At 50.7% G+C, this 15,022-nt stretch overlaps 1 protein-coding gene across 2 annotated transcripts in view; it reads right to left on the bottom strand.

Moving 5' to 3' along the window:
- Positions 1–15,022, bottom strand: part of APBA2 (amyloid beta precursor protein binding family A member 2) — a 189,759-nt gene that overhangs the window by 43,848 nt on the left and 130,889 nt on the right. For both annotated transcript variants that reach the window (XM_079909861.1, XM_079909860.1), the window contains 2 exons: positions 1,922–2,002; positions 821–857 (listed from right to left, as the gene is read on the bottom strand). In XM_079909861.1, the coding sequence (XP_079765987.1) occupies positions 821–857; positions 1,922–2,002 (118 nt within the window). The remainder of the gene's footprint in view (positions 1–820; positions 858–1,921; positions 2,003–15,022) is intronic.

Genomic DNA, 15,022 nt, shown 5'->3' on the forward strand with positions numbered 1-15,022 from the left:
CTGGCAAAGCAAAGATTCTACTTTTAAGAGGCTCTTTACCGTGTGGTTGGAGGGCATCCTAAAGGAGTTGCCGGGGGTTCCCTGATGCCCTTCAGACAACAGCCAAGCAGGAGTGCTCCCCACACCAAAAGTGACACAGAACAGATCAGCTGGGTTGTTTTTTTTTTTTTTTTGCGGTACGCGGGCCTCTCACTGTTGTGACCTCTCCCGCTGCGGAGCACAGGCTCCAGACGCGCAGGCTCAGCGGCCATGGCTCACGGGCCCAGCCGCTCCGCGGTATGTGGGATCTTCCCGGACCGGGGCACGAACCCGTGTCCCCTGCATCGGCAGGCAGACTTTCAACCACTGCGCCGCCTGGCAAGCCCTGGGTTGTTTTTTTTTTCAATTGAATGTTAAAATACAATATTAACCTCCTCAAAAGAGACAGGAGAGTGGAAGGAAATGAAGAGCCTTTAAAAAAAAAAACTAGCAGTCTAAATTTGGATGCAATTATATCCACCCTAATCAAAAGTGTTAGATCATAATTAGCAGCTTATACAGAGACATTTCAATCTATTAATTCAATCATCGTGTCATGTGTGAGGCCATTACTGAAAGTATAATTAAATGGGATGGTCTCCTGTTCCCTAATCAATTGGATCTTCTCCCCTCCCATTGAAGACGTGGGGCCGAGCACCTTGCCTTATCGTAGAACTGCCTTCCCCTTGAAGGTGTGTTTTCTACACAAGCTTTGTGGGAGAAAACCAAAAGTCAAAGTCCCATTTGCTTTGACATAAAAATATGTCAGCTGCCCCCTAAGAGAGAAAATTCAGTCACTTACCAGCCACAAAACTTGGAAATGATGCCACCTTCTTCGTCTGTTAGGAAATATGAAAACACACACACACAATAGGTTTAAGTAGTTAGCCCATAAGATCTAGGTTAAGTTGATTAATTACCATAATTAATGGTGGTGATTAATTATGGTAATTAATTACCATAATTAATTAATCATGACTGGTCTTCCCAAGAAGTCAGCTCCTTACAGCAAACCAGTGTCTTTCCGGCGCCATGATGTTTGGGTGGGGTACATGTAACCAGTTCTCATGGAAAACCTGGGGTACAAAAGGCCATCAGCTAAAACCAGATTAGCATGTCACTGCTAGAAGGAATATACCCGGTGGTTCCCTAACTGGTGGGCATGAGAATTTCCAGGTACATCTTCAAAAGCAAAGAAGGAGACCAGACGCCACTGCATGGGTGGCCACAGTTATTTCATCCAAGTTAGAAAATCTCATCCAAACCATGTTATCCAGAAAAGGGAAATAACTTGCTTAAGGCCTCATTCTAATAACCTCCCCATCACGGCAGTGAAAGTTTACATGGGATTGTTTTTTAAAACCACATTGTTGGTTTAGAACTGTGGTTCTCAACCCAAGTGATTTTTGTCCCCAAGGGGACATACGGCAATTTCTGTAGACATTTTTGGTTGTCACAACTGGGGGAGGAGGGCTGCTACTAGCATCTAGTGGGTAGAGGCCAGGGATGTGTCTAAACACCCTGCAGTGCAAAGAATGGCCCTTCACAACAAAGAAGGATCTGGCCCCGAATGTCAATGGTGCCACCCTTGAGTAATCCTGTTTTAGAACATGACTGTCAGATAATGGGACAGAATGAGTTTCTGTCAAATCGGGGAGCACCAATGACCCCCACGCACCAAAGGCAACACATGGGCACACCGTGGTGTGGGTCTGAGTCAACAGGAAAGGGCCTTCCCTTCCTCGTCCTGCAGGGCCACCGGGCTTTGCTTGATGGGACCCCCCCCCTCCCCCAGGCACTGGGTGGGACAAGAACATGGTGGAGAGGGTGAGCCCATGAACACAGGGTGGGCAGCTCCCACATCAGGGCCCTGGGCCAGAACTCTCTTCCTTGGAAAAATTACCTCTAGAATGTTGTTATTGTCAACAGGGCCATTGAGATCAGAGCGCTGCTGCTTCCTCGGCTGCTCCAAACCATTGCAAACCTGGAAACCGGGAAGTTAAAGACAAAGATGGTGTTTTCACACGTGAGAAAAAATAAAAATACAAAAATAAATAAAAATTTAAATTTAAAAAAAGAAAAATAAACCAAGACACAAAACTGGAGATACAATATGATACAATTTTGTAAAATGCATGTGTATATAGGTATGTGTGTGTGCATACAGATATAATTTAACTTTTCTGCCAATAATATGTATACTTTTATACTTCTAAAAAATTACTTGAATCATATTTTCTAATTTCTTGTTTATTATTATTTTTAATTGTGGTAAAATACATATAACAGAAAGTTTGCCATCTTAACCATTTGTAAGTGTACAGTTCAGTGGCATTAAGTACTCTCCATTATTATGCAACGTTCACCATCCATCTCCAGAGCACTTTTCATCTTACAAAACTGAAACTCTGTCCCCATCAAACACTAACTCCCTATTCCCACCCCACCGCCAGCCCCCGGCAACCACCAGTTCCCGCTATCAATTTACTCTAAGGAGCACGTACGAGTGGGGTCATACAAGATTTGTCTTTTCGTGACTGGTTTACTTCACTGAGTATAATGTCCTCAAGGTTCATCCCTGTTGTAGCAGGTGTCAGAATGGCTGAATAATATTCCACCATTTATACAGACCACTGTATAAATGGTGGAATAATATTCCACCATTTATACAGACCACTGTATAATGGTGGAATAATATTCCACCATTTATACAGACCACTCTTTTGTTTATCCATTCATCAGTCCATGCACACCTGGGTTGCGTCCACCTTTTGGCTGTTGTGAATAATGCTGCTACAAACACCGGTGTACACATATCTCTCAGAGTGCCTGCTTTCAATTCTTGGGGGATATATATATATCTATATCTTGGGGGATATATATATATATATATATATATATATATATATATATATATATATATATCCAGGAGTAGGACTGCAGGATCCTATGGTCATTTTATTTTTTATCTTTTGAGGAACCACCATACTGTTTTCCACAGCAGCTAAGCCATTTTACATTCCCAACAACAGTGTCCAAGGGTTAAAATTATATTTCTAACAAACTTAAATTCTTAGTTCAATGCAAATTCAAAAATCTAAATTCTTTAGTTAATGCAAATTAGTCAGTCTACTACTAGAGGAAAAATGCCCCAAGGACATGTCATAAGTCTTCTCTTAAGGAAGACATCAACCCAAAATTCTTCTTACTTCAATGAACAAAATTTAAAGTTTAGGTATATTTTCTCTACTTAATGTCCTGCACTATCCAGAAGATCTCTCCAGATCCAAGCACTGAAATCACTGTCCAAACCCCAAAGGAGGCTCTGGTGAGCCAGCATCTTAAGTCAAGTTCCAGAACTTTCTGGAAATAAATCATCAAGCAGTAACAATATGATGATGTCAATGACATTAATAAGTTTTATTTACAAATAAATAAATTTATATTATGAACATACGTATACATTATATTTACATTATGTTTATTTATAAATAAGTAACATTATTGATCACATCCTTTCCCATATGAGATGGATGTGCCCATTCCTGCTTTACAGGTAAGAGGACTGAGGCTCCAGGTGTGGACAGGAATGGCCAGGTACCCATAGGCTCAGGCAGCACAGCCATGTGTCGTGTCTTCCCTGCCCTAGACTGTCACTGTCATGGCCTGTGACTTCATTAGATCTCCGTGCAGGGGTTAGAGAAAAATGAAAAGACCCAGGCCCACCGTCCTAGCCCTGAAGGGAACAGGGGGGTTGTGCACCAGGCAGACCAGGGATTCTAGCTGAGCATCCTCTCCATGACTGCAGGTACCACTGGGCTTCAGAGGCCATGGGCGTGGAGGGGAGGCTCAGACAGGAGGTGGACAAAGCTGGCTGGGTATTAAGGACCGGGCAGATTTGTGCCACATCCCAAGAGCAATCTGGGCTCGCTCAACCCACAGGAAGAAATGAGGCCTTCCCGGAGCAGAGGGGGTGCAGGGCACAAATGGGGCCAGGAGGGTCAGACGTCTGCTTTGTCCCCTCTTCCTTGCTGGAAGCCCAAAGGACTGCCCCTACCCCAAAGCCCCGTGAGCCCCCAGACGGCGCCGGTGGGCCCTGACCTGGCCCCGCTGTTCTGGTCTGTCCTGAGGAAGGGCTCTGGGGCCCCCTGCTCCACACATCACAGCCCTCCTTTCAGGTCTGGCCCCATCCTTCTCCTTTCAGGTCTAATCTATCCCCCACGGATCCATGCTACCCAAGCTGAGCAGACAGCGCCCCTTCCTGCAGGGCTGAGCCTGAAGGGGTCACTCCTGCCAGGGTCCCACTGGAGCCAGGCTTCTTCCCGAACTCCTAATGGGCTCCTGCCACAGCCCTACTGGCTCTGCACCTCCCGCTGTGGACAAGACACACGAGGAAAAACCTCCTGTAATGTCCAAAGGGGTCTCTCACCTCAAAGGGTGCTCCCGTCTGCCTTAAGTAAGGCTCTAATGTGGGACATGCCCCAGACAACCCTCTGCTGTCCTGTACACCTCCCAATTTCAAGATCCACTTAGAGCACATCAGTATTTTACCTTCTTGTTTGCGAAATTTCTAACCTGGTGACCGTCCCTAGGCTGAGTTCACAAACTTCATTTCGTGAAGGCCTGCACTGCCTTACAAGGAGCCGAACAGGCACCAGGAATCTCCAAAAACCCCAAAGAAACCAACCAATCAACTGAAAAATGAAAACAGGGTCAACCACACCTAGTACACACTGCGTATTTGTGTCCCCCACCCTCCACCGCCAAAATTCATATGTTGAAACCTAACCCCCAGGGCAATGGTATTATGAGGTGGGCTGTTAGGAGGTGATTAGGATTAGATGAGCTCATGAGGGTGGGGTCCTCATGAATGGGATTAGTGCCCTTATAAAGGGGATCTCAGAGAGCTCCCTCGTCCCCCCTGCCACGTGAGGATGTAAAAGAAGATGGCTGTTTAGGGAGCTGGGTTCTCACCAGACACCAAATCTGCCAGTGCCTTGATCTTGGACTTCCAGCCTCCAGAACTAAGAAGTAAATGTCTGTTGTTTCTAAGTCCCCCAGTTTATGGTATTCTGTTTTAGCAGCCCAAAAGTACTAAGATAACACTCCTTCTACAAATGTTACAGATTGGACTAGGACCTAATTTTTCTGGCAGAAAGAGGACCATCATATGGGGCAACAGACTGTCATCAAGGTGCTGAATACATAGTGGGAAACGGCAACACCAGGACTGACGCTGGCCTTGTGTTGGGTGTCTCTGGCAAATGGAAGAGGTATCCCTTCTGGGGGACACAGTTCGGGCTTGGCCAGGGGAACCCAGGCTGGAAGTCAGTGCCCTACACCATCTCCCAGACAACTCAGTGTGGGGCCACAGCACGTGGTGACCACAGGCAACACAAGGTCTCAGGTCCACGTACAAGGGCAGCTTCTCCCCAAAGCTTCCACAGGCTCGACCCTTCCCTCCAGGCCAACATTTTCTCTAACTCCCTCCGACCACTCATCACCATGACAACTGCATCTCATAATAAACAGCCGGGGTTGTTTCCAGAGAGGCAGGAGGACGGCTTGCACTGCTTCTCCTTGGGAGAGCCCATCTGGTGCTCAAATTTTCATCTCAGGGGCCAGGATGGGGGGCTTGGCAGCAGGGGACACAGGACCTGAAATGAACATGGTTAGAGGCCCATATGGATCTCAGAGGGAGATGCTGTTTAAATCCTTCTGTGCCCTCCCCATGGTACAGCAGCCAGGCACACCTCAAAATAAGATGCCAACAGGGATGGGAGGGCCACATCCCTCATCCAGTACCTGTAGTGGGGCGTTCTCAGTGCCACCCACTGGAACCCCCATCAGCCATTGCTGGGGGGAGGGGGGAGTGAAAGATGTGACCTGAAATATGCTAATGCAGTGGGGACCCCCCCAAACCCCACTCCATGGAGCCCGGAGACCAGAGCACGATGTGTTGGCACAGACTGGTCACAAAATGCCAGGACCAGGGGCGGCTGTTCAGGGCAGAGATGACTTGCTTGTAAGAAAAATACACTAATTTGAATAAACTGTTCGAATAAATATCTTGGCTCTAGTTAGGGAAACTAAAGCTAGGATTTTTTCACATGTCAATTCTGATTGTGTCTGCTGGATTAAACTGAAAATCTGGCAATATACCTCACATGGCTTCAGATGGAATAACAGCAAACAAGCGCACGCCTGCTCACACCATCTGGAACAAAAGCTGCGTGTTTCCGAGCGCCGTCCTGAATGACAAGCACGTGAGTGACATGGAGGGGAGCTCAGTGAGGGACAGACAGCAAAGCCAGGGAAGCCGCTGGACTGTCTTATCTGCCCCCAGACACAACTCCGAGTCAGAGAAACCCCAACTGCGGCAGGAGTCTTCTCCAGGAGTTATTTCTTGCTCTGTTCTCCAAGGCATCGGTCAGCCTGACGCATCGGACATTCCAGCTCAGGAGGGGCAGCTGGGGCAGCGACACTGAGGATGCTCCCGTGGGGCCAAGCTGAGAGCATAACCCACGGGGCCACTGACGGTCTGATCAGCGCCCTCCAGGTCTCCTCTCAAAGGCCCTCCAATCCATCCCCTGACAAATAGGTGGCTCCGGAAAATGACGATTTTGTTCTTTTGCTCCCATTCCTCTTACGATTCAGGCCACTCTGTGATATTTATCTGCAGGAGGAGGAGAGCTTGGATAAAGTCTTTATTCTTATCATAGCTATCCCTCTGGGGATGATCGCATCTTTTTTTTTTTTTTTTTTTGCGGTACGCGGGCCTCTCACTGCTGTGGCCCCTCCCGCTGTGGAGCACAGGCTCCGGACGCGCAGGCTCAGCACCCATGGCTCACGGGCCCAGCCGCTCCGCGGCATGTGGGATCTTCCCGGACCGGGGCACGAACCCGTGTCCCCTGCGTCGGCAGGCGGACTCTCAACCGCTGCGCCACCAGGCAAGCCCCATATTCTTCTTTTGATGATACTAACATGGTATGAGCTCAACCATTTTACATACCCCAGTGGTCTGCATGAGCTCTGTGAAAGCCCAGCAGGATTCATAATCTGGCGTCCACCCCTCCTCTGCCCCTTCATGGGCTCAGACTGGCTCGACTTAGTTTTAGATGATTCAAATTGGCTCAGGCCAGTTAATGAGACAAGAGCCTTTTCTTTCTTCTTTTTTTTTATTGTGGCAAATATACATACGATAAAATGTATCGTTTTAGCCAATTTTAAGTGGACAATTAAGTGGCATTAAGTTCATTCACACTGATGTACAATCAACACCACCATCTGGCCACAGAACTTTTCATCATCGCCAATGGAAGCTCCGTCCCCTTTAAACACTAACCCCCGTTCCCCCCGCCCCTATCCTGGCAACCATCAGCCCGCTTCCGCCTCTATGGATTTAATTAATGTAGGTACCTCACTTGGGTGGAATCATACAGGATTTGTCCTTTTGTGACTGGCTAATTTCACTCAGCATAGTGGCCTCAAGGTATATCCCCGTTGTAGCAGGTGTCACAATTTCCTTTTTGTTTAGGGCTGAACAATAGTGCTTTGTATGTAAAAGTCTTTTTTTGGAACTGGATCCTTATAACTGTGGCGCAGAAGAGAAATCAATCTTCCCACAAATACTGTAAAAATTACCAGGCCATGATCTCTGAGTATGGGCCAAATGGCCCATATTTTAGGTGACTTGGAAACCTTTGGCTTAATTCATCCGATTTCATTTTTCTTGGCATTTAAAAGAGGGTTGGAGATGAAATATTAATAAGATATTAGGCAAGAAAAACCTCGGGCAGCAATTCCACTTCATGACATCTCCCGTGATTTGCAAATCCCATGTAGCAAGAAGCACCCTGACCCGCCACTACTCTTGTGTCTGGAGCAGGTTTTGAGGACTGGTGAAATGGCTAGACTATTCCTCCTTTCTTGAAATTAACATTCATGTTTCTAAAAGTGACCAGCATGCTATCTTTTATATACTTGGGTCCCCGTGAATGAATAAACGAATGAATGAATGTAGAAGGGAAAAGATGACAGCAAGGGAGAGCATCTATTTTCAATGACTAGAAAAGAAAGCAGCAGCAGAAGTAGCCAGAGACCTGGCTTGGGTGTGGGGTGGTCTGGGTGTGAGCCCTTCTGAGGAAGACACTTGGGTGGGTGAGTCTGTGTCAGTGCATACCCCTCCACAGCCAGAGACCCAGGAGCTCTGGAAGTGAAGGTCAGGAACAGAGGTCTCCCAGCCGGCACCAAGGGCTGATCTGAGGGGAAGCGTGAGATCCAAAGTCGAAGTGGGAAGGGTGAGGGGAGGGATAGGGCTGCACCAGAGGTCAGAGTGGGCCAATGGGTCCCAGAGGCAGAATCAGAGGCCGTTTGCAAGTGACAGGGCCAATGAAGAGGAGGACTGACCAAGGAGGGCAAACAGGCAACGCCCCGAACAACAACCTCCCTCCTACCTGACATGGTGCCCCGAGCACTGTCCTGAGAAGTACCCCCTCGGCCAAAGTCTAGCGCAGGCTCGCTGACCTGCTGGCCTGACTGCACCCAGAGCGCGGCAGGGTGGCCAACCGTGGGGCAGACCCGGCAGTGCCTCAGCACCAAGGACAGCACACCGCCAGCTCTTAAGAGGACCATCTGCTGGCTGTTGAAACCAACCTGAGCAGCCGGGCAACGAGGTTCCGCAAGCCCAGATCCAAGCATCCTTCAGCTCCAGGAGTCTGGGCCTTGGCTTGGTCTCAGGTGGAGAGACCAGCTTCTCTTCCGCGAAGGCTGACTGTGGTCTTGGCAGGGTCTGGAGTCCACGCTAGGCCCTGGGGTGCCATCCTGTGCCTCACCCCCTTCTCAGCCTTTCTGAGCTGTGCTCAGTTTTCCTGAGCTGTCCATGGTATTATCTGATGTAGGGTTGGGAGCTATTCTTGGTTAGCCTCCTATTAAAGACACAGTGCCGTGTCTTTTTTAGTAACTGATTAGCATTGACCGCTATCTGAGCGCTTTGGGGTGCAAACCCCGTGACTGCCATCGCCATGCTGTTTCATCTCCGAATCTCGTGCTCAGCAATGTGGTCTTTCTCCCCGAACAGAAGTTGTTACTATATATTCTCCCATGGAGCCCTGCACTTCCTGGGGAATGTCATGTGACTGACTGATACTGTGGGATGTATCTTGAGCCCCTGGCACATGTGGGGGACGGTGGCGGTGCTGCAGGGGCCCGAGGACGGGAGATGCAGGTCGGGCAGCGCCCTGCCTCAGTCCCCCACCCACCTCTCTCCTTCCCCGAAACCTGCCCTGGACACACACCACTGGCCAAGCAGTGCAATTCGAGTCAAAGCAACGCAATCCCAGCTCCACACGTGGTGGGCACCCTCTCCCTGCTGGCATCTCCTCAGATCCCTCCCTGCCTGCCCTTACAGACGCTCCCCACCCATCCCCTGTGCTCCCACATGGGAGCCTCTGCCCTGGCCATCCACCAGAGATGCTCAGGGTCCTCCCACTTCCCCCTCCCCCTGATGACCCTGCTCTGTCCCTCTCTCATCAGCATCCTCAATCCAGTCCTTCACCTTCCACCTGTCCTCCTCCAGGGCTCTGGCCCCCGTCACAATCCCCAACCCCACTGCATGCTAAGGACGCCCGTGACCTCCACGTTCAGCCCGCCTGGTCAGCTGACTTCCCAAAGCCCCCCCTCAAAGTCCCGAGACCTCTCTACTTATCACCCACGCGGGAGCCCGTCCCCAGGAAGCCTGCAAGGGACTCATGGGCTGGGCAGCGGGGTCTCTGCTGATCACCCAGCCCCACCCGGATGCATGGTGAGTCTCTGCCTGTCTGTCTCCCTCTAGAACGAGCTTCTCGATGCAGGCTTAAGTCACTTTCATCTCTGCACCCCCAGGGCCCGGCACATCGTAAGTGCAGTTCGCACGGACTGCGTGGGAGGGCTCGCAGACGCCAGCCAGCCCAGGAGGTGGGGAGTGGGAATTACGTTCAGAAACCCCGGGTAAAGGAGGGATGGCGTTTGGAATTAGAGAGAAACTGGTGGTCTGGAGCCCAGCTCATCTGCCTGGAAAGCGGGGATCTCAGTTAACTTTCAATTCAGAATCGAGTGTGAGAAAATCAGGGCACCCTTGGAGATGTGTGGCTGCCACACGGCCCCCCAGATCAGGGAATCCAGAGCAGAAAGGGGCTGAGGATGCCACCAGGAGGATGTGAGGACCGCCCCCCAAGAAATCCCTGCGGGGAGAGGGGGCACCTGAAGAGGGCCTGCAGAGAGGGGAGAGTCTGAGGGCACCCGGGGAGTTGCTCCCATCCCACCTGTCACCCCCACCCATCAGGCCCCACCCGTCTCCACGGTGTCCCTGGCCAGTCCCATGCCTCCTCTCATCCTGCCTCACCCTGCTGGCTTCGTCCCTCCCTTGATGTCACCCCAGAAAATGGGGACATCATCTTGCTCCCTGCCCGGCCCAGCACGGTCCAGTCTGCGTGCAGAGCCTCACCTGACTGCCTCCCCCACCTCCTGAGATTCCCACGGATGTAAGACCCGCACCCTCATCCTGACGGCAAGCGCTCCACGCCCCTCACCATCCATTGCCAGATACTGACCCAATCAGCTCTGCTCCCACAGCCCCAGGTGGCATGTCCAGAACATTCCCGAACCAGGAGCTGGTGCAGCGGAGGGAGGTCCAGGCTTCCTGGCTCTGCCATCTGCGCTCTTAACCACTAGCCCCAACTCTCTCGAGGGTGGAGGAGGGGGGCAGGGAAGGAACTTTCTAGATTACTGTTAGGGGAGGGGCTTCACGTGATTTTCCCAAACAATAGACAGTGTTTTAGAAGCCCCGCTTTAACTAGATTTTACAAGCCCTGACGCAAGCCCAGATTCCTGCCAGATGAACTGTTCCATGAAAGTAACAGCCACCTCTAGTCACAGGTCAAGAGGCTTCATAAAAATCACATCAGGGCGTTGCGCTGACTCGGCAAATGGGCTCCAAGAAGTCAAGTTTGGGAGCTCGGGCAGACCAAGCGAGGGGCTGAGGATGCCGAGGCCTGGATTTCGTTTTCCAGGGCGGTCCCGGGAATTAGTGACAGCAGGCGCACTGGGCGGGGACGAGGCTGGGGAGGAGCACAGGAGCCCAGGGACCCTTCCATGCACCCTCCCCGTGAGCAAAGGGACGTCCAGGACTGATGCCCGGGCAGGCAGGCAGAGGTGTGGGGACGGCTGCAGAACTGGAGCAGGGCTGCAGGAAGGAAGAGGCCAGCTGCGCTCCACGGAGGCCTCGGGGGTGTTGAGGACCTTCCACTGTCCCGCCATGCTCCTGGACACCCCTCCCCCCCTCCACCCCCCGCAAGCCCTGTCCTCAGCACCTGCCCGAGGACTCTTTCTCCAGCTTGGTCCAGCCTGGGGGCCAGGTCTGGGCAGACTGTTCCCACCTGGGCACTGTTGCAAGCACCAGGGTCCCTGGCACACCTGCTTCCACCTGGGCACCAGCGACCCCAGGATGCTCTTCTCTCGGCCCCTCAGGGCCAGGGGGTCCTCTACAAAAAGCAGGTGCTCATACTTGCTTCATACGTCGCTGAACAAGGCACATGTGAGCCCAGTGGGAGCATCACCCCCTACACAGGGCAGACCAAGGTTGCCCCTGCCCCTAATATTCCCCCTCCCTATTTGGTGTCAGCATTCCTGCCACCATCTCCAAAGGTCCTGCATAAAGCAAGTCTTGACTGAACACCAATCACAGCAAAGGCGCCCGCACAGGGAGCAAGGCTGAACACTCGTGTGTGTGATGTGGCCTCGGGGCCCTGGATCACACCTCCCTCTAACTGCTGTATTAAGTTGACTACGATGTATTGGTCTTTCTTTTTTTCTATTGTCAGAGGGCTCTTTCTAGAAAGCACTGGCTGGGCTGATAATAAACAGAAATCATGAAAATCCCAAAGAATCAAAACACGCCTTTGGTTTGCCCTCCAGACGTGCGGAGCTGTTCCACGTGGTGGTCACATAAATCTGAAGCCTCCATCTCTACGATCACTGAAGCCCTGATGTGTACCCAGCCCACAGGGGCACGGAGGGCCAGGGAAGGCCGCAACCCTAGGAATCTACAAGGCGCAGAGGATGGAGAGTCTCTGAAAGAAGTTCGGGCACAGAGCAGGTGTTTCTGGAGGACCTGATCTCACAACAGCTGTCACAAGCGAGTCCTTGCCAAACACAGACGCACAGCAGGGACCACAAGAGCCTGTCACCCCAGGCACCCCAAAGACCCACGGAACCACGATCTCTGGTGCTGGACAAACATGCTCTTACCGTGCCCCCAGGAGCATGGGGGGCACCCCTCTTCACAGGAGGTGCACTGAGGACTCGCCCGGTCCTCCTAAGCTGTGACACCAGCCCGGGTGGGGTCCTCCCTCCACACTCCCGGCCTCGCTGCCAAAGGGCAGAGGACCACCCTGGCAGATGCAGAATGGCCATTCTATCTGGATATTCAATATGCATCTGGCTGGACCCAACTCATGCATCCTTTAATTGCTGTATGTAAAAAAAAAAAAAAAAAAAAAATCAATATTTCATGTCACCAAAGCTCAACAAAATTAAGAAAAATGCCCCATGAAAAATCTCTACTTGACTGATTTCATCTATGGCCTGAGCCCTCATGAAGTCAGGACGTTGCGACAGTTTTACAGGCCGGAGGTCTAGTGTCTGCCGGTCACCTTGCTGGTGCCAGGACACACTTGCCACGAACGGTAGAGCCCGTCAGGTCTCGTGATAACGGATAACGAGTAAACAGATGACAGGGCAAGAGGAAACTCACCCACACTCACCCCCTCGCTGAGCTCGGCATCACCTCTTCTAGAGCTGCCCAGGGTCACAGGTACGAGACTTGCCCTAACAAACTGTTCAGGCCTCACACTGTGTAACCATGGATGCGGTACTGACCCCACACAGGTCTCAAAGGCCTCGTCTGTAAAATGGGAATAACCCTAGTCCCTACCTCTTCCAGTTGCTCTAAGATTCACTCAAATCATATACATAAAGCCCTACCACGGTGCTGGCCGTCACTACCCACACCGGCGTCACCTCCACCGTCACCCAGGGTTCTCCACAAGTGGCAAAACAAGAAACATTAAATCCTCAGAAGCCACGGGTCCCACAGGTGACAGAGGTGACAGCTTTCCCACCACTGTGGGTTGATGGTGACCATCCTGGGACTGAGCCATACGGGGACAGGTCTTGGGATGTCACATGGTCTGGCCCTCTGCCCCGAGGATGTGCATCTTTGGTTGGTGTATTCCTGTGGGGAGAGAAAAGGGCTCGAGGCTCCAGAGTGTTCGGGAGAGGCGAGTGGAGCAGGGCTGCGGTGTCCTCGTCGCTGGGCGTCTGGGATGAAGGCAGCACCCATGTGAGCACGGAGGGGATCTCTAGGAAGGGGAAGGCTTTGCAGCAGCGTTTCTCAAAGTCATCTGCCAACCCGATACGGTCAGCTCTCCTTGTTCGTGGCTGTGATGTTCAATAAAGTTGCCATGAACCCTGAAGGAGGGGATCCTGGACCACCGTTCCCAGAGGAAATACAGGGTGAGCTTCCCCTGAGCCTCTGGTCCCCACATTTCATCAACCGATCCATACATGACCTTGTTCTATGTATGTTTCTATTTAAAGACACCTTATTTACCATGTATTACTCATAAATAATTAATTATATCCAGTATATATAATAAAACACTAGCTGAGAAGAGTTTCACATTTTCCTGACCCGGGATAACAAGACTGTCAATTTCATCGGCTAGGGTCAGAGTTAGGGTTTCAGCCCTATAACAAGATGTTTTTGAATGGGTGGTCATCTCACAAATCCACAAAGTTAGCCACTTTTCCATCACTCCCTCACACACTGTAGCTGTTACTCCAGCACTCCGTGGAGCAGCCCCAGGTACAGATCGGCAAATTCTTCTTCCTTTTTCTGAATGTACCATGTTGTTACTTGTGAACACTGAACTCACGGCCAACAGCTCTGTCATTCACACCTGAATGAAACACCCAACACACGTGTTTTTCTCCAAAAGGCACGTCTCAGCCTTCTTGCGCTTAGGAACACTAGACAGCACTTCAGCACTGCACTTGGGGGTCATTCTATCACCAGTAACAAGCACACAAATGCAAAAGACACGGCACTAAAAGGACCACAAAAAGGACACTTTTTCATAGTATGAGCTGAAAGAGGGCAGGGCATCTCCTTGTTCAAACTTAGCTGGGAACTGGCGTGTTGAATGACTCAATTTTTTTGCCTGTCTGTGCGTGTCCGAGAAGGACTGCATAAGTGCCATGGGTATAGGTTTTTAAGGTTACAGATAAACTCTAGTGAGCAGGCAAATTCACAAATACCGAATCCATGAAAAATAAGGATGAGGCACACCTTGTTTACAGAACACCTCTAAGCAGATGCTTCGGGGAAATCCTGAGAGGCAATTTGTCTCTTTGATTTGAAAACTTTTTTTTTTTTTTTTCGGTACGCGGACCTCTCACTGTTGTGGCCTCTCCCATTGCGGAGCACGGGCTCCGGACGCGCAGGCTCAGCGGCCACGGCTCACGGGCCCAGCCGCTCCGTGGCATGTGGGATCTTCCCGGACCGGGGCACAAACCCGTGTCCCCTGCATCGGCAGGCGGACTCTCAACCACTGCACCACCAGGGAAGCCCTGTTTTGTTGTTTCATTAATTTATTTTTTATTGAAGTATAGTTGATTTACCATGTTGTGTTATTTCAGGTGTACAGCAAAGTCACTTGAGTTATAGATATATTCCTTTTCAGATTCTTTCCCCATGTAGGCTACTACAAAATGAAAACTCGATGCTGGAATTCTACAATGTCACAGGGCAAAATATTTTTTGCCTCTATTTTCCAAAATGTCCTCAATAAACTTTCATTGATTTGAAAAAACTTTTTTCCTGTAAAAACACTCACATGCGGGTCTCCTCTGTTCCCCACGATCACACCCTAGCTTCCCGCAACGCCAAGTCCACCTCCTTCAGGTT

Source organism: Stenella coeruleoalba, assembly GCF_951394435.1.
Source record: "Stenella coeruleoalba genome assembly, chromosome: 2".
NCBI lineage: Eukaryota > Metazoa > Chordata > Mammalia > Artiodactyla > Delphinidae > Stenella > Stenella coeruleoalba.